This window comes from Nestor notabilis, unplaced genomic scaffold (assembly GCF_000696875.1).
Source record: "Nestor notabilis isolate BGI_N333 unplaced genomic scaffold, ASM69687v1 scaffold8717, whole genome shotgun sequence".
Classification (NCBI taxonomy): domain Eukaryota; kingdom Metazoa; phylum Chordata; class Aves; order Psittaciformes; family Psittacidae; genus Nestor; species Nestor notabilis.
The window spans coordinates 8,587-26,975 of record NW_009935115.1 but is presented as its reverse complement, the minus strand read 5'-3'; the positions used below and the strand labels follow the sequence as shown (position 1 = coordinate 26,975).

Sequence of the window (18,389 nt, the reverse complement as noted above, 5' to 3'; positions counted from 1 at the left end):
TCAGCAGGGAGAAAAAGAGGAAAGCCCACTGGAGGAGGCGGAAGAGGGAGAGGAGGCAGTGGAAGAAGAGGAGGAAGAGGAGGAGGCGGCAGCAGTAGCCATTCAAACAAATCTCAACTTGGTGGGAATAGGAAATGTTCAACCAAAATTTGGGATGATGGAGATGATTTTTGTCTCTTCGAGGGACCAAGACTGGAGTCCAGGTCTTTCTGTTAATTTGGAGAGTTTGGCATAGAGATGTTTGGGATGCTTGGAGATGTTTTTTGGACATCTTTGAATATACAGAAGAGTGTAGGGGTGATGAAGCTGTTTTAGTATGAAACAGCTTTTACATGTCTTTTTGGTAAACATTTTGAAAATTTTTTAGTTAGGAAAATGTTTGGGTTTTTTAAGATTAGAACCTCTGATTTTCTTCTTTGGTCGTAAAATGATTTCAGAACATCTTTGATCAGAAAACACTGATAAACACAGGATATTCATTTTTGTGTATTACAAAGCAGAAACTGGGCCATGAAAAATAAGCAATTTAGAATTAATTTAGTATCCTGAATGTATTCTGACCAATCTGGCTTGGAAGTGCATGGTTATACTGTAGTCCGAGAACAGCTTTACCTAGCAAAGTGTTTATTGAATCACTTCATATTTGACACAGGATAAAATCCATATATGCATGTGTGTATGTGCACAGATACAGATACACACATTGTGGTCACATAAGAATGAACCCAACTGAATAATCTTTAGGTGATGGACTTGTTTTGGTTTTCTTGTTTTGAATTACAGGTCCTAACACATCCCAATTCAGTCAAGATCATTTGAGCCAGGCAAATAGGTCATAGTTGTGTTCTATTTTATTTTTTAGGTCAAATGCACCTGCCAGAAGAGGAGGGCAAACAAAACAGAGACCTGAAGCAAAAATGCCTCTGCAGACCATACACATGACATCAGAGAATCAGAGAAGAGTGAAAGAACTTCTTCAAGAGCTTCAAGGACAGGAGCTGGCTCCTGAATCAGAGTTAGTTGAAATGGAGGCACTACTTCTAGCTCTTTTAGATGAGAACGCTTTAACAGGCACACTGTTAGAAATAAAAACAGTATTCTTTTTTCCATTAACTTCTAATTTGATCTGACATTGAATCATAGAACCGTAGAATGGGTTGGGTTGGAAAGGACCTTAAGATCACCGAAGTTCCACTCCCCTGCCATGGGCAGTGGTTTTGACTCTGCTTTATTCTTCTACAGTATAATTCTGGGAAAGGGGTAGCAGAATCTTCCATTTAAATGGAAGATTTAAGACTACATAGTTTTGTGTCTACTCAACAGTATAATTTTGTTCCATTTTAATTTGATAACTCTTTTTATCAGAGTAGCTGGTTCTGGTGAAGACGATGACGAACCGGATTACCTTGATGATGAACAGTGCTGGTCAATGGATCGGGAAGTTTCTGACTTAATACCAAGGTCATACGCTGAGCCAGCTGAGCACAAAGTTGTGGAAAGTGAAGTGTCTTCATTTGCTGTGCACAAACTCTCCAGGTGATGCTTTTCAGTGAATAATTTGTATCCTGAAGAGGTAAATTACTAGTCTCGATACCATAAGCCCTCAGTTCTCAGGCTTCCTCTTGACTCCAGGGAAGTTCTCTGTGCAGAACTGATGAGTTTGTATCTCCTACAAATTTAATCCTCCACTAGATGAATTTAAAGTAGTGGTTTTATGGAAAATAAATCACTCCAGCCTTTTTTCAGTGAAGTTTTCAGTTCTTTCTGCAAGTCAGTGAAACACATATTAGGAAAGCTCAGGGAGCATTGTTGTTACGTGTATGTTTCTTCCAGGCAGGTAATATTTCAAAACCTTGTAAGTGTTCTTCATCCGTTTTGCTCAGATGTGTTTATTACTATTTTTTGCTTTGTTTGAGAGGGTGTCTTCTATGTGACAGCTTATTCTGAAGAGTTTTTTAGGGAAATCTAATCCTGTAACTGGTACGTGCTACATTCTGAGGTGTGAGATAGTTGCTACATAAACTAATCTCTCGCCTTATAAAAACAGACTAGCATTCACAGAAACCGTATTACTGTCTGCCACTCTATAAATAGTATAAATATTTTTGTCTAATTTTTACCCTACTAGTAGTAATAGTACCTCATGCCATACATGCTTCGTTACCATAAGCCTAATTAATTAGATCTGTGGTTATTTTGCTTCATACAAGTCTTTGTCACTCACTTGTTGCCATGTTGTCTGTTTTGTTGCAGGTATGGTTTTGACAGTGAGCGTTGTAGGACAGTACTGGGATCCTCCAATGGTAATATTGGGGCATCACTGGAGTATTTGCTATTGCAGTGCTTTACAGAAAGATATGGAGAGAAAATGCAGGTTTCTGCAACTGCTGCTGAAGCCAGTCAAGAAGAATGTTTAGAACAGAGAAGAGAAGAGGCTTTTGCCCTCCGGTCAATCTATGGAGAAAAATTTGTAGAGAGAATTCAAAACCGTGTTTGGACTTTCAGTTTGGAACTGGAGTACCTAGCAAACAGGCTCAGCAAATCTAAACAAAAGGGTGATTGTACAAAGGACACAGCAAAGCAGACTGCAAAGGAAATATGTAAATTTTATCTCCAAGGAGGCTGCAGGTTTGGTTCAAAATGCAGATTTGGACATGAATTCCCTCCAAACCACCCACTAAAACCAGCCAGGAATTCTGTAGATGATGCTCATCTCAGAGTTGATGGTCCGGTATATGAACTCGAAGTAAGATTTCCTGAAGAAAACAAGTATCCACTTCAGGCACCTCTTGTGGCATTTTATTCCACCGACGAGAATCTACCTCTTGCTTGTCGTTTACACATTGCCGAATACCTCTTTGGAAAGGCCTTGATAGCTGCAGAGTCTGGTGAACCAGTAGTGTATACCTTAGTGACTTGTTTAGAAGATGAATCTGAAATGAGCAAGTTGCTGGAAAATACTCACCACAAGTACAGTGTTCCTCCTGTGTCCCCGCTGGCTAAACCTTCAGTAAAGCTACAGACAGACAGTACATCCAGTTCGAATCGTAAGTCTGAAGGTACAGCAAAAATCCCTTTTCAGTTTCTGGGCTAATAGCAGTCAAAAAGATAAAGAGAAGGCAGAAAGCCTAGTTCAGGCATCTGTTCCAAATCTATTTCTGGAGATTAAGGTCATGTGGTGAGCCAGATTCATAATCTGCCTGTGCCTCAGCAAGTCCCTTCCATAATAAAGCTGCAGCAGAGCTCTTGCTGCTGGAAAGAACTGAGTTGAAGGAGCACAGAGGTAATGAGTTTGGGTTGGCAGAGTGAACGATGCCTATTCCCATACAAGCGATAAAAAGCCAGTGAGACATGTGATGTAAGCTCATCAAAATTGACCAGAGAATTTTGCTGGGACGCGAATGGGGAAGGTTGTTTGCAAGCTTTGGTGCATCTGCTACTCATCAATTCTAAACCTTTATTTTTAACTACTTAAAATTACCAACCCCTCCTCAAAAATAACTTTGGAAAGCTGGATTTAAGGCTAAGTAAATGTTGCAAGTGGTTCTAGAATGTTGCTCAAAGTTTCATCCCTTTTTTGCATGCAAGTACAACTACTTTAATTTCACAGGGGGGGAGTTGGGATTGTGTCACTTATGGCAGGGTGACAGCAACTCGTGGCATGGATGGCCTTCAGGCTCTCAATTCCCAGGGTTTCTTCAAGATAGTTTTCAAGAGCAACTGTGTCACATTTTAGAGAGCCTAAATAGTGACAGCCTATGTTTTTGCTATAGTAAAACTAATTAATTAATTTCTTAACAGCTCCACAGAAAGGCAGCTTTGTTCCAGAAATTCAGAATTTGTTCCAGAAATCAGAGATACCAAATAATCTTCCTTATGTTATACAATACTTGGTTTAGATAAATGTAGCCATAACATTTTCAAGGGCTGGCTTACTGTCTGAGCAAATCCCACTTGAACTGATAGGCAGTAGGCACCACGAGTACCTAGTCCCGTTTCAGTCGTGGTTTAAAAGTACTTGGCAGTGGTTTAACAATTAATGTTACAGTGTAGTTTTTAGTTAATTTAAGCTGGTGTTTCCGTCACAGTCTTGTGCTCTAGAGAAGTGGTTGTGTGATGAACTGGAGAGAGGAGCTGAGGCACATGAGGAACATTTAGGAAGGCAAACAGTTACCAGTCTGGTTTGCCATGTGGTCACCCAGACCATGGTGTTGCAGAGCACAGCTGGTGCAAGGGGAGTAACAAGTGGGTTGGAGCTGGAGAAGTTCTGGTTTGTTTGACGGGGTGAGGGGAGGTTTGCTGGTAGTGTGAATGCATGTCAAAAACAGGCCTGCAGACCCTCAGCTCCAGTCTAACAAGGTACTTTTGTTGAGAATGCTCCTGGAACATGTCTCTGTTCTGCAGTGCTGATGAGGTCCCATTTGTTAGTAACAAGAACACCCAATTGTACATTCTCTGTCTCAAGCCTCAACAGTGTCAGAGCCTCAGGAAGAAGAGGTGGCAGAAGAAGAGGAAGGTGAGCCTGAACAAGTTGTTGTGGAGAATGAGAGTTACGTGAACCTCAAGAAAAAGCTCTCCAAAAAGTATGATGTGCAGGCAAAGTCTCTATATAACGAAAATGTTAAACTCTGCACGCAGTTTCGTCTGAAAAAGGTATAATGTACAGAGCAAAGTGTCTGTTTTCACGTTTGCTTTAGAGAAATAAATATTTAAGCCACAGGCTGCTGTTTCAGATGGTTTTTTTCCGCTCCAGTGATGTTCTTACTGCCATGCCATATGTGTTTTTGTGCATCAGTCTTCTAGGCATTTCCAGTCCATGTTGTATGAAAGACAGAAGCTCCCTGCATGGCAAGAGAGAGAAACCATTCTTGACCTGCTGAAGAGCCACCAAGTTCTTGTTGTGAGCGGCATGACTGGGTAAGAGTGTGCTTACAGATGCATCAAAGCATTCACAGAAGAATGTGAAATATGTATCCATGGAAAAGTTAGGATAGTGGTCCATCCGTGACTAGTGACAGCAGTCCTATGGGAAGTTCATGTGAAGGATGACACTAATGAAACAAAGCAAATTTCAAGTGGAATGCAGTCATCTTAATTTATATGGGTCGAAGCTGTTGGGTTTGTGGGAGTTTTTTGTTTGTTTCTTTAACGAATCCCTGATTTTTGTCCTGCAGATGTGGGAAAACCACTCAGATTCCTCAGTTTATTTTGGATGCTTCATTGCAAGGATCTCCAAGCAGAGTTGCAAACATCATCTGCACTCAGCCTCGCAGGATCTCTGCCATTTCTGTGGCTGAACGTGTAGCCAAAGAAAGAGCAGAGAGGATTGGACTTACGGTTGGATATCAGATCCGTCTGGAAAGTGTAAAGGTATATATATGTGTTACTTCTAGGTTTTCATTTGGTTCTATTAAAATGTGCTTAGTGCTTTAGCATACAGAATCTCTGCCTTGTAGTGAGATAAGCAAGTCTGTGTCAGCTGTATTTTATATTATATTATGAAATATATTCTATATTTTATTTCATCTCAGGTTGTACAGTCCACTTTACAGAATGAGAGTCGAGTACTATGTCTTCTATTGTTTTGCTTTCTGCTGAGACAGGTGAAGGGGTCTGAGAGCATGAATAATAATTCTGTCCTCTGGAAGGCTGATGACTTAATTTCTATTTGTCTCCATTTCCATTTGTCTCCCAAGTGGAGATTAAAGGGTGCAGCCTGGGTCAGCCAGAAGGGGGAGGTTGAATTCAAACTGCTGTCTTGGAAGTGAAATTTTGTTTATGTTACAGCTGATTGCTTTTTACAGGAACTGTGTTTCAAGAGAGATTCAGAAAATCTTTCTAGGGACAGAAATTAAAGGTTTTTATCACAAAGCAACTTCCACAGGGAAAACAATCAAGATTTTTTTGTTTACCCCTTATAGTTAGCAGTGCCCCTTGGTAAGAAGCAGGTGTTTTCAGCTTTTAATCACAAAAGAAAAATCATTCAGCCTATCTCCACCAGGGATAGTTTGTTCTCTTTCTGTCAAACCTGGCACTCAGCTGAAACCAAATATTTTACAGCAACACGTGTTCTCTTTGCACTATGTTAAGTTGTACAAAGTCAACTGAATGCTTTTCCTTATTGTTCAAGTCCTCAGCTACCAGACTTTTGTACTGCACTACTGGTGTGCTGTTGAGAAGGCTGGAAGGAGATCTGACTTTGCAGGGAATCACACATGTTATTGTTGATGAAGTTCATGAAAGAACAGAAGAAAGGTAAATAATCGCTTATCCCATAAGCAAAATGAAGGTCATAGTCAGAAGGATAAAGGTGACTTTGATAACGTGCAAGTAACTGAAATCAGACTTGTTGATCCTGTGGTAGTAATGTGGGATGGTGGAAGAAGTCTGGTTTTAGGATCTTGTCTTTGGGCAGTAGGAAATGGTGTTGCAGCAACTTGCAAAGAAAGCACATCTCCTAAATTTTTATGCATCAAGTCTGCCATCACATTGCAGTGGTGTTGAAAAAAGGTTCTGAATGGGGCTAGAGGGTTAAGTAAGTTTTTAACCACAGTTGTCTGGTTCTTATTCTTCCCTTCTTTCAGCTTTTAACAAATACCCTGATTCTTCACATGCCATTTTGAGAATTACTGCTCCTGATGCAGGCTTCGGCAGAGCACCTGCAAGGGACAAGTGCTCACGTTTTTTTCCAGTCTACAGATTTTACTAGTTCTAGGCAATCTGCTCCAGCCTCCTGCAGTTTTACCCCACTTATCTGCTGATGCTAGGCAAAAGATAATATCTGTCAGTATCTCTGTAAAGTAAGTGGCAAGGATCCTTTTCTTTGATGTTTTCATTGTGAAACACTGCAGTGCAGTAGGTTTCACGATGCATTCTCTGTGACCCGTTATTCCATGGCTCAGATTATATTTTAGCCTCATAAAGGGCTTATATCTCTCAAGGATTCTTCTTTCTTCTCATCTAAAATCACTGAAGCCAGTCTTGTATGCATGTCGCAAAAGCTGTAAATGTGTAGGGAAGAATGTAATGAGCAGGAAGAAGTTTGAATAACTCTTCCAGTAAGGAAGAGGAACAAAAAGGACTCATTTCTTGCTTTGAGTTAATTTGTTACCTAATGTTCTTGTCTTGTCATTAATGTGTTTAATTTGTAAGGTTGCCAGAGCTTTTTGTTGCTTAAATGAGTTTGCCAAGTAATCCTGACACTTCAGTAAGGAACAACCAGAGTAAGCAGAGTGCCTTCCATTAATTTACTGCATATTTAGCCTCCAGCCATTCTGAGAAGCTCATGCTTCTGTGATGGTATTGCTTTGCTATTGAAAACACTAGGAAGTTGGACAGAATGAGGAGGGAAAAAGAGACTCTGAAAGTTAACACTGAAGAAATTCATATGTCTTTTTGCTTGTTTTCTTCAGTGACTTCTTGCTGCTGGTTTTGAAAGATATTATGGTTCAGAGGCCAGACCTGCGCATTGTACTAATGAGTGCCACCGTGAATGCAGAGCTTTTTTCTCAATACTTTCACTCCTGTCCAATTATTAACATACCAGGTGAAAACCATTCATTTTTATTATCGTCACATTCATTGTTTTAGGTGTTTGTGTTCGATATTTCTGCTTCTGAAGTGTTTTTCAATTCAAGTGCAAGGGGCTAGTTTACAAAGTGGTAAGATCAGGATTTATACAAGAACTATGATTCCAAGGGCTTAGAAAGAAAGACCAATAAGATTTAGGAGAGAGAAGACTTGGAAATTGAGCCCTTTCCATGCTGTCTCTATACCAACAGAAATTTCCTCCCCAGAAGACAAAAATAACATGGCATGCATGATGTGGTTCCCTGAGCTAGTTTCACCACAGCTGAAGACTCTCCTCTGTCCTTGTGAAAAAGAAGCAGTGGGAGGATCCAGCTGAATGTTAGTCAAATGTGCCTTTTAAATCGCTAAATTATTACACGGAGCATGACAGAAACATGTAGCCTCATGGATATGTTCCCTTAAACTCTCTTAGGTCCTCTCTGGCTGTGTAAGTGCATGTTACCAAATAATGCTTGGAAAACATCCACTGTTTTTCGTAGACAGAAATTGTGTTGAACAATGCAGTATAGATGAGAGCTGTGAAGCCAGTGTATGACATAATAACCTGTGTGAAATGATAACGAACTTCTGTCATTTTCCTCATTTCTGTGTGTTGTGCAGCATGTAGATTTACTCTTACGTTTCCTTTTAGGTCGAACGTTTCCTGTGGATCAGTTTTTCCTGGAGGATGTGATTGCATTGACAAGGTATGAAAATGCCAAAACTCTCAGATGTCTTTGGCTTTTGAGGTTGTACTATTTACCTTGAGACTGCAGTAGTTCTGTGCATGGATTTAAAAATTAAATCCTCTCAAAACTCCCCATCACCTGCAGTCCTAGAATTGTACTAAAACACTGATTTTAAACCATACTTACACTGCAGTGGGATCTAGGATCTCATGCCAAAACAACCCTTTCTGCATTAGATACCACATAAATACTCAAGATCAGGTGAGCTTTGCCATGGAGAGATTGTTAGTGCTTGTGCTTTACTTGTTTCAGTGGTGGTTAGACATTGGCAAGCAAAAGAAATTTGAAGGTAGATTTCAGGACTGAAGGTGACAAATGCAGTTTACCAAACATTTCCTTTTTGTAAGGCCTACCTTGCAGCTCAGATACCAGATTCCTCTTACCTTTTGTTGTTACTGGAGAATCACAGCAGCTCAGATGTTCCAGATAGTAAATTGATCATCTATTGTAAGCTACTTACAGATTGTTGCTCTGAGCTACTCACTTAATTGTGAAGATCAAGTTTCCAGTCCTAGTCATTTGCATCACAGCTTTTACTAACATCCTCGTATGGAAGGGCACTTGACCTTGATACTCTCTATGGTTTTGCAACCCACTTAAACAAAGTTCCCCTCAGCTTTATATAAAAATACTTCTGATACCCTATCTCTCCAGCAAGTTATTAGGAGGAGACTGTTAGGCTTCTTTCCAAGGCACTGAGTGTTCTTCTGCTGTTCAGGTACGTTTTAGAGGACAGTAGTCCCTACAGGCGCAAGACAAAGCAAGAAAACAAACAGAATGCAAGACACAAAAGAACTGCATATGAAGAAGTAGAAGAGGACCTGAGACGTGCTGGCATGCTGGAAAGTGCTGACACAGTTGTCAGAGATTCAGACCCAGACCAAAAATTAACTCTGAAGCAGCTCCTTACACGATATAAAGGTGAGCTCCTTCCTAAACCTAATAAATTGGCATATAACATTTGACAGCCAACATGGTATGTTAACATGTAGTATTGTATGTTGAATGCATGTATGTAATTCAGAGTTTTGTATTTGTGAAATGAAGCAGGTCACTACTTCTAGACGAGGTCAGAAACCTCCTGCTTGCCAAAAAAGAAAAGAAAGAAGAAATAGAGAACCTGTTGTTCTCTCAAACTAGAACAAACATCTTGGCTGAAAACAGTTCTTAGCATCTGAAAATGGACAGTTTCCAGTAACTACCTGTTCCCATCCCTTGTCAGTTGCAGTGTTAATTCTGCTTTCTTCTCTGTGTCTGCTCTTACTGGAGCAGCTTTACTTAAAGCACAGCATGTATCTGCCACTTCAGCATGACAAGCCTTCCTTGAGAAATTCAGTCGCTCATTGAATGACTTAGTAAGGGGCAGACCTTTCCATGAACTTCCCACTCTGTCGTCATCAAAATCCTTCCTGTGCTTAGTCCTGAAGAGTTCCTCCCTTATGTTGAGCTCCACAGTGGTGCTGAGTGAGAGACATTGCTTAAAAGCTTCAGATTCCTGCTATAGATGGGAAGAATAAGGGAGTCTGGATGTCTTTTTGAGATCATGTAAGAAACATTGGAAGAGAGGAGAGCTTGAGCAGGTAGTCCTGGAGGTATCTGTAAGTGGCCATGTGAAGGCTTTTGGCTCCTCTTATCACTAGTATATGTGCATATCATTCTGCTAGTAGATAAATCCTGGTCTAGGCTGTGCGCAGGGCAGGTTTAATCACCAGTAAGGCATATGAAGGGAAGGGTAGAGCTGAAACAGAGGAGAGCATGGAAGGGGGAACGTGACACATTGAGTCACTTCTGGAGCTACCTCTTCTGATCTAAGCCAGATGCTATTTAAACCAAGGTGTGGCTGGTTGTGCAGCCACATTGGTTCAATGCATCAGGACACCCAGCAGATGTTTTTCATAAGAGATGGACTTACTGTGTGTTTTATTTCTTTGTCCCGAGGCGTTAACAAGACAGTGTTGAAAACAATGTCTGTCATGGACTTGGACAAAGTTAATTTGGAATTAATTGAAGCCTTGCTGGAATGGATAGTTGCTGGCAGACATTCATACCCCCCAGGTAATTTCCTTGTACTTAAGAGATAAACAAAAGTAGATGGACAGAGGCTGTGCACTTACAGACAGCCCAAAGCTAATGTTTTGCATGCAGAGTTTCTGTAGTTACTGTTTTGGAGGGGTTGGAGGGAGAAAGTTCTAGCTGAGTAACAAAGCCATTGTTACACATCATATGGGGAAGGTGAGAGAATTGTCTACTTTGGGAAGTCTTTGATGAGGGACTGTTGCAGCCTGTGTGGGGTTTTTTTTTGGTAAGATAATTGTGAAACCGCTGAAGTTTTAACTTGGGCCTTCTGTACATGGATCAAGTATCCTGCTCTCCTTTCTGTTGAGTGATTTTAAAATTGTTTTTTATTTTAATCTACATTTATAGGTGCTGTGTTAATATTTTTGCCTGGTCTAGCAGAAATCAAGATGCTTTATGAGCAGCTGCAGTCTAATGCTCTTTTTAATAACAGGCACAGCAAAAGGTAAGGCAGAAAAGCTCCAAAACTATCTATCCATAAATAAAGAGTAGCTTCCTGCACAAAGCCTGCCTTTATCCAGAGATAAATAAAGGTTATTCAATGTGTAAGAGAGCTTGTGATATGAAGGTCTTGACTCGAGTTAGGGTAATTCCTTTTCTACTATCTTATTGGCTTCCTCTTTTTGTTTTCTTCTCCTCTACTCAGGCGGGTTAGTTGTTGAAGTTCTCAGAGACCCTTGTGATGAGTGTTCTCTATTTTGTGCTCTGCATGATCCAGTGGACTGTTGAAAACTTCACCACCTCAGCCCTTGTTCTGTTTCAGAATGTTTTCTGAGACACGTTCAGTTGCAGTTGTGTTTTAGATTAGATTGTTACATGAATATGGAACATGGATCTCCTTGACTCAACACTTTTTACACAGGTGTCATGACAAGGTTAGCTGGAGTGAGTCTGGCATTTTCAGTGGCAGATTCTAGGCGCTTCAAAAGAGGGAGAATTTTTGCTCAGCTGTTCTGAGAGCTGTCCCTTCTGCAAACTTCACCCTTTCTTAGAACATGTATCAGAAATAGTGTGGCTAGTAGGACTAAGGAAGTGATTGTCCCTGTGTACTTGGCACTGGTGAGGCTGTGCCTCAAATCCTGTGTTCGGTTTTGAGCCCCTCACTACAAGGAAGACATTGAGGTACTGGTGCATGTCCAGAGAAGGGCAGTGAAGCTGGTAAGGGGTCTAGAGAACAAGTCTGATAAGGAGCAGCTGAGGGAACTGGGGTTGTTTAGTCTGGAGAAAATGAGGCTGAGGCATGAGACCTAGCTGAAAGGAGGGTGGAGAAGGTGGGGGTGGTCTCTTCTCCCATGTAGCAAGTGAGAGGACAAGGGGAAATCACCTCAAGTTGTATCAGGAAAGGTTTAGATTGGATATGGTGAAAAAATTTTTCACCAAAAGGGTTATCAAGCACTGGAAGGGCTGGCCAGTTCCCTGGTTGAGCTGGGATCCCTGGATGTATTTATAAGACATGTAGACATGGTGCTTAGGGACATGGTTTAGTGGTAGACTTGGAAGTGTTCAGTTATGGTTAGACTCAATGATCTTAAGGGTATTTCAAACCTAAATGATTCTATGATTCAGTGCCTTATGGCAGAGTGGTTTGCTGATTTTATATTGCTTTGAATGGCTGTGGGCAGTGTCCAGCACTAGTGAGGCAAAAGTGTGTGCAGACAGATTGTTCCCAAGAGAGAAAAGGCTGAAGATGCACTGAACATGCTGTCGTATTCTCCTTCCAGGTGTGTTGTTTATCCGCTTCATTCCTCACTTTCTAGTGAGGAACAGCAGTCTGTGTTCCTCAGGCTTCCTGCAGGAGTTATCAAAATCATCATCTCTACAAACATTGCAGAAACATCTGTCACCATTGATGATGTGGTCTATGTGATTGATTCTGGAAAAATGAAAGAGAAAAGGTACTGGGATTCATTCCTCAGGGCTTTGTGATCTGGTAAACTGCTCTATGCCTTGAGCTACATGCTTCAGCTTTCCAGAGAGCTGGGAAAAACTTGAAAGAACTTCATTTTCAGAAAGCTTCTGCAAGGGGAGGAAGCCAGTCTAGTCTCAGATCCAACTACAGGGGTGGGAATTTTGTCCATACAGAAGTTGGCAGCATCTGGCTGCTTGACCTCCTGCCTGTTCACTTTGCAGTCATGAATGTAAGCCTGTTTCTTGCTCTCCTGTAGATATGACCCAAGCAAAGGAATGGAAAGTCTGGAAGACACATTCGTGTCCAAGGCCAATGCTCTGCAAAGGAAAGGGCGAGCAGGCCGTGTAGCCTCAGGCGTCTGCTTTCATCTTTTCAGTAGCCATCACTATAACCATCAGCTTATAAAAGAGCAGTTACCAGAAATACAAAGAGTTCCCTTGGAGCAGCTTTGTCTAAGGTGAGCTGTTGTTCCTGTATTGCCTAAAAAAGCCAGCATGCAGAATGTCCTTCCTCCACTGCAGGGAGTACCTGGAATGTCATTACCAAGGTATTTAGTTTCCTCAGTGTTTTCTTACATCATGAAACCAAGAAACTGCTCTGGAGATTTAAGGCAATGTTGACTGGTTGCTTCGATCTTACTATCACATTGCCTCTGCATCCAGGGCTCCCCCTCTAATCATACTGTCCACCAGTTCTCCCTGTCCTTCATGTTCCTTAACTCTCATCTGACAGGAGAAAGATTTGTCTCTTGGATCTCTCGTCACCAGAGAAAACAGTTGCATTCCTGTACTCCAGACCTACAGCAGGTGTTTGTCCCTTTATGCTGTAAAGCCTCCTTGGTGTTTCTGTGCAGCATAGTGAAGTAAAGCCACAACCTGGATCAAGAGCCACTATCATGCAAATGCTAAACGAAGAGGCCCTCCTATCCCTGCTTACACACTGTGCATCCCTTTGTACAAAAAGGAAATGAAACAACACAGATCATATTTTTACACTAAAGCCTGTATTTTAAACCCTAGTGTGCTCTGTAGGAATCTGTTCTTATGGACTCTGTGAGGTTGGATGAAGTACACTGCACCCCACCTATTATTTCATACTGCCTCCTTACTTGGAATACTCCTAGGCAGCATGTTTTCTGTTGTTGTTTCTATATAAGCTTGCTTTTTTGTCCTGTGTATGGAACTAAGCTGCTTGCTTTTTCGTTCTTTCTTTCTGTAAGAATTAAGATTCTGGAGATGTTTTCTGCACAGAGTCTTCACTCTGTCTTATCACGACTAATCGAGCCCCCTAGAACTGAGTCTTTGCGAGCATCAAAGCTGCGACTACAAGACTTGGGAGCATTAACTCCAGATGAAAAGCTCACCCCTCTGGGGTATCACTTGGCTTCTCTGCCTGTTGATGTCAGGATTGGCAAGCTAATGCTTTTTGGCACCATCTTCCGCTGCCTGGATCCTGCACTGACTATAGCAGCAAGTTTGGCCTTTAAGTCACCTTTTGTAAGTATTCCTAACCATGTATCCCACTTTGAAAGAGGTGTGTTTTCACAGAGCAGCAAAACACTCTTGTAACTTGCAGTGTACTTGAGTATTTTAATTCTGCTTTTTAGCCTACATTGTTTATATGTTAATACAGTGTTCATTAAAAAAGTCCACTTAGAAGCAGAACACCAAAGCCAACAAGCAGCAACAAGAATGTTATTTGGGAGTGCACAGTAGAAACAGAGTGAATTTGAACTAAGAAGTACAGCCAGCCCATTTTGTCCAAATTTGGTGTAAAAACTGAAAATGAATGGTAATGTAAGAAGCACTTAGAAATAATTATGAAACAGTGCTAATGATGAAGTTGATTTGTCTGAGCTGTGAAGCAGAGCTGTTTGTGTTCACTTTCACTTTGGCTTTTTGGATCAGCTGCTGCACTTTGAGGTACTCTTCCTGTTAATCTTCTACTGCAGCGTTCGGGCTTGCCTGAGAAGTCAGGCTTTCTCGAAGTCTTGATTGCTGTCATTAGTAGTGCAAATAGTTTGTGTTGAGGATAATTGTGAGAGAGTTGGAAATAGATTGTTCTAGTTATTTAATTGCATACTGTTTTCCCTATGCTTATTGAGCATTTTTGACAGCGTTTTGACTTCAATTGCTACAAGTTTCTCTATGCTGTTACAGAATAACTTAAATTCAGCTTTTTTAATGTCCTGAGTTACTATTGCCTTCTCTCTCTCCGACCCAAGTAGATTTTAGACTTGATGTGCTCTTCTCTATTATAAGCATTCTGATTTGAGCTTCAGCTCTATTAACTTGCTGAGATTTGTCAGGTGGTGTTTTTCATGGATGCTGGCATTCTGCAGCTGCAGAGAAGTCTGCTCAAAATGGAATATTTTCTGTGAGCTGCTTAATCACAAATTTACCTTTGGGTCTCTTGTGGTTACGTAGGGCAATAAGCTTAGTTGCTCTGCTGTTGTCTAGGCATTTTTGAATGCCTCGTGTTTTCTGTTATCCATGGAGAGCTGCTGTGAAATTCCAAAGTTTATGTGCCATGTAGCTCTTGCAATGGATTGTCTAAGTCGTCAGGGGAAGAACATGCTTAATCTGTTACTGCTCATCTAGGTGTCACCATGGGATAAAAGGGAAGAAGCAAACAAGAAGAAGTTGGAGTTTGCAGTAGGAAACAGTGACTACCTGGCTCTTCTCCAGGCCTATAAGGTGAGCTAAAAGTCAGTGTCCTCTCTGAGGCTTGTGATGGGCTTGAAATTCAAGCTGAAATATTTTACTTAAGATTTCATCCCATCCTTTCAATTAGGGGTGGCGTTTGAGTATCAAGGAGGGTTCTCAGGCCAGCTACAACTACTGCAGGGAGAACTTTTTGTCAGGAAGAGTTCTTCAGGTAAGTCAGTTTCTGTGGTGGCCTTGCACAGGGGCTGGTTGAGACACTGGCAGAGTGTTAGTGACAAACATAAGCAACCGATAGAGACTCTTCTTGCTGTGTGTGGCACCCATCAGTCACAGCCCATTGTCTGTCTGTAGGAAATTGCCAGTCTGAAACGGCAATTCACCGAACTGCTTTCTGACATTGGGTTTGTGAAGGAGGGATTAAGAGCCAGGGACATTGAGAAGAAGTGGTCCCAGGAAGGCGATGGCGTGTTGGATGCTACAGGGGAAGAGGTAATTCACAGCATTTCAGTGCTCCAAAACGATGCTGCTGGTTTTCATTTGACCTATGTGCCAGGTAGGCTCTAGTGGGCTTCTTGCCACAACCTCACTTTGTACTCTCACACTGGCAACAGCCATCTCCCATCTGTTCTGTTCTTACTCCCCGAACATCATACGTGCTGGCACTAGCCTCCTTTGCATGGTCTTATGTGCCTAAAAAGAACAGGCCCAGATGTGAAAGTGAGCTGAAACCTACTCCTTTGAGACAGTGAACACTGCTGACTTGACATGTTAGAAGTGAGCAAGTGGAGCAAAGGCATGGACATCAGTCATGACCCAGCCTCAGTGTTGGGATTAGTAACAACCTTATTTTGGGAACAAAATTACCTTACAGAGCAGGCAGGGAGATAATTCAGCATTGCAGATGATCTTCAGAAAGCAGTATGTCTGGAGCCAGACATCTCCTGGGCCTTCATGATAAGGGTTTGGTAGTTCTAGAGTCTCACTGTGCATTGGGACAATTTGTCTTGTTTTCTCTTGGGGACAAGCTGCTTTGTAGCCAGATGTTATTTCCTAATATCTAGCTACAAACTGCACCAAGATAGTTGGTGGCCAATTTGCTACATTGATAGTGGGGAGAATGCAGCCCAGGTCTAGCCTGAGAGCGTAGAGCAGTAATTAGTCCTCCCCTATGAAGCACAGCACTGCAGCTGCAAAAGTAAACCCCTTTCAGGAATTCAGTCATTCCAGAAGCAGGGCTTTACCTTTACAGGCTTATTTGTAGAATACCTAATGCATGCATTAATTTCACAGGCAAATTCAAATGCAGAGAACATCAAGCTGATCTCAGCTATGTTGTGTGCCGCGCTGTATCCCAATGTTGTGCAGGTAAAAGAATGCTTTCTCATTTTCCCTTCTGCTGTCCAGCATATCCCCATGGCTTGCTTTCAGTCTGGGCTGATTGTGGCAGCCTTGAGCCTGGCTTAGGTTGCCAATGCTTGTTGCTCATAGTGTTAGAGCCAGGCAGCTGAGCTCCAGTTTGTATTGCTTGAGACTGCTGCTGTTCCTACAGGCTCGTTTTAGTGTCACACAGGAGCCAACAGCAAATGTTCTCGAGAAGCTACTTTAAATTGCAATTTTGTAACCTCAGCTTCAAAAGGCTGAGGTTACAAATGAACAGTTGGGTTAGACAGCACCTGGAGTGCAGTATCTCTCTCTAGTGTCTTGACATGTTGCTACTTGAGAATTTAACTGACAAAATGAAAACATAAGTTAAAAACGTTTTGTGATAAATAGATTTTTGTAACTCTTTTTCTGACCATACAGGTGAAAAAGCCAGAGGGCAAATATCAGAAGACCAGTACGGGAGTGGTCAAATTGCAGCCTAAAGCAGAAGAACTGAAGTTTGTTACCAAAAATGATGGTTATGTTCACATTCATCCTTCATCTGTGAATTATCAGGTCAGGATTCTTTTTTTTTTTCCTGCAAAGCTGAAAGCGGGGTTTTAATCATTAACCACATACTTGGTTTGTAAAGGCTTTGTACTGTTCATCACTCTTGCTTTGAAAGAGCATAACAAAGGCACCCATGAAAATGTCCTTAACATGGAACGCAGAACTTGGGGCCTTGAGGCGACATTGATGAATTAGCTGATTTCTCACATGCTCACTGCAAAGCAGGATGGAGCAAGGGATAACTGGCAGCTCTTACAGGTCAGAATCTGTTAGTCATGCAAAGTGCATTTTAGGTACATTTGCTGTTCTTTGCAGCCATAGAAGAGGCAGGCAGGCTCATATTTCCCTGAGCTGGTAGGAAGAGATGTGGTACTTTAACGAGGATGTTGTGTATGTGTTCCAGACTAGGCACTTTGAGAGCCCCTACCTGGTGTATCATGAGAAGATCAAGACCAGCCGTGTGTTCATTCGAGACTGCAGCATGGTGTCAGTGTACCCACTGGTCCTCCTCGGAGGCGGGCAGGTCCACATGCAGCTGCAGAAGGGAGAATTTGTCATTTCTCTTGACGATGGATGGATACGGTTTGTGGCTGCCTCTCACCAGGTAAGGAAAAGAAGGGATAATCCTGGGAGTGCTGCAGAGCTCTGCTTGTGTGTGGAATTTTGTGAGCTTTACGCTGATCTCTGTTTTACTGTAGGTGGCTGAGCTGGTGAAAGAGCTGCGCTGTGAACTAGACCAGCTGCTGCAGGATAAAATCAAGAATCCCAGCATGGACTTATGCATGTGCCCCCGTGGATCTCAGATCATCAGTATGATTGTAAAGCTTGTGACCACGCAGTAACGTGAGAACAGCTTTCTGTACTCACTGTTTGCTACTGCCTGAGAACAGACCAGCTAACATCAGTGTCTTGATGTATTTGTCATCCCAAAACATGCCACTGATCTCTGGAAGACCAAGTTGGCACCTGTATTATTGACAGGGTTTGGGATTATTTGGTTTGGTTTCTTTGTTTACAGACAGCTTGTTTCTTGAAAGTAAGGTGGGTTATACTACACACTGGGACATGGGAAGATGGCAAATCTCACAAGAGGACTAGAAACTGCCAGCTAAGGAAGTGTTTTTTCATGGGGCCATACACTGGCAATAGTGTTTTCTGGTCACAAAAATACCTGCTACCTAGCTGCTTTTTTGTAATAGTGGTATCTCGAGGCAGCATGTGAGATCATAAGCTGCTCCCAAATTGGTTTAAACTCACTTCTACATTTTGGCCAAGACTTCACTGAGTTAGTCAGTCATAGCTGACAAGAGATGGAGCTGCTTACAGTTCAACCCAAAGCCCTTAAGAAGGTGAGCACCTTTTGATTCATGTCAAGGGATTCTGAAATAGGTTTAGAGAGCATCCCCTGGTGAGGAGACTACTGGATCAGTTGGAGTAACATGTTGGACTTGTGCAGGCTGTTCTGGTTACAGTGTAAAACTGCAGGAA

The 18,389-nt window shown here is 41.8% G+C and overlaps 1 protein-coding gene across 1 annotated transcript; it reads left to right on the top strand.

Annotated features, from left to right (window-relative positions):
• Window positions 1-4: 4 nt before the first annotated feature.
• Window positions 5-17,743, top strand: DHX57 (DEAH (Asp-Glu-Ala-Asp/His) box polypeptide 57; the record flags this gene model as incomplete). Its single annotated transcript, XM_010017669.1, has 23 exons — window positions 5-203; window positions 863-1,015; window positions 1,366-1,536; window positions 2,254-3,059; window positions 4,466-4,653; window positions 4,796-4,917; window positions 5,175-5,370; window positions 6,131-6,255; window positions 7,413-7,546; window positions 8,222-8,276; window positions 9,037-9,239; window positions 10,257-10,373; window positions 10,743-10,839; window positions 12,116-12,289; window positions 12,560-12,760; window positions 13,523-13,799; window positions 14,904-14,999; window positions 15,097-15,180; window positions 15,321-15,458; window positions 16,260-16,334; window positions 16,773-16,907; window positions 17,305-17,505; window positions 17,600-17,743. Coding segments are annotated over 23 exons (4,091 nt in total), but the record flags the coding sequence as incomplete, so codon positions are not given.
• Between the last annotated feature and the right edge of the window lie 646 nt (window positions 17,744-18,389).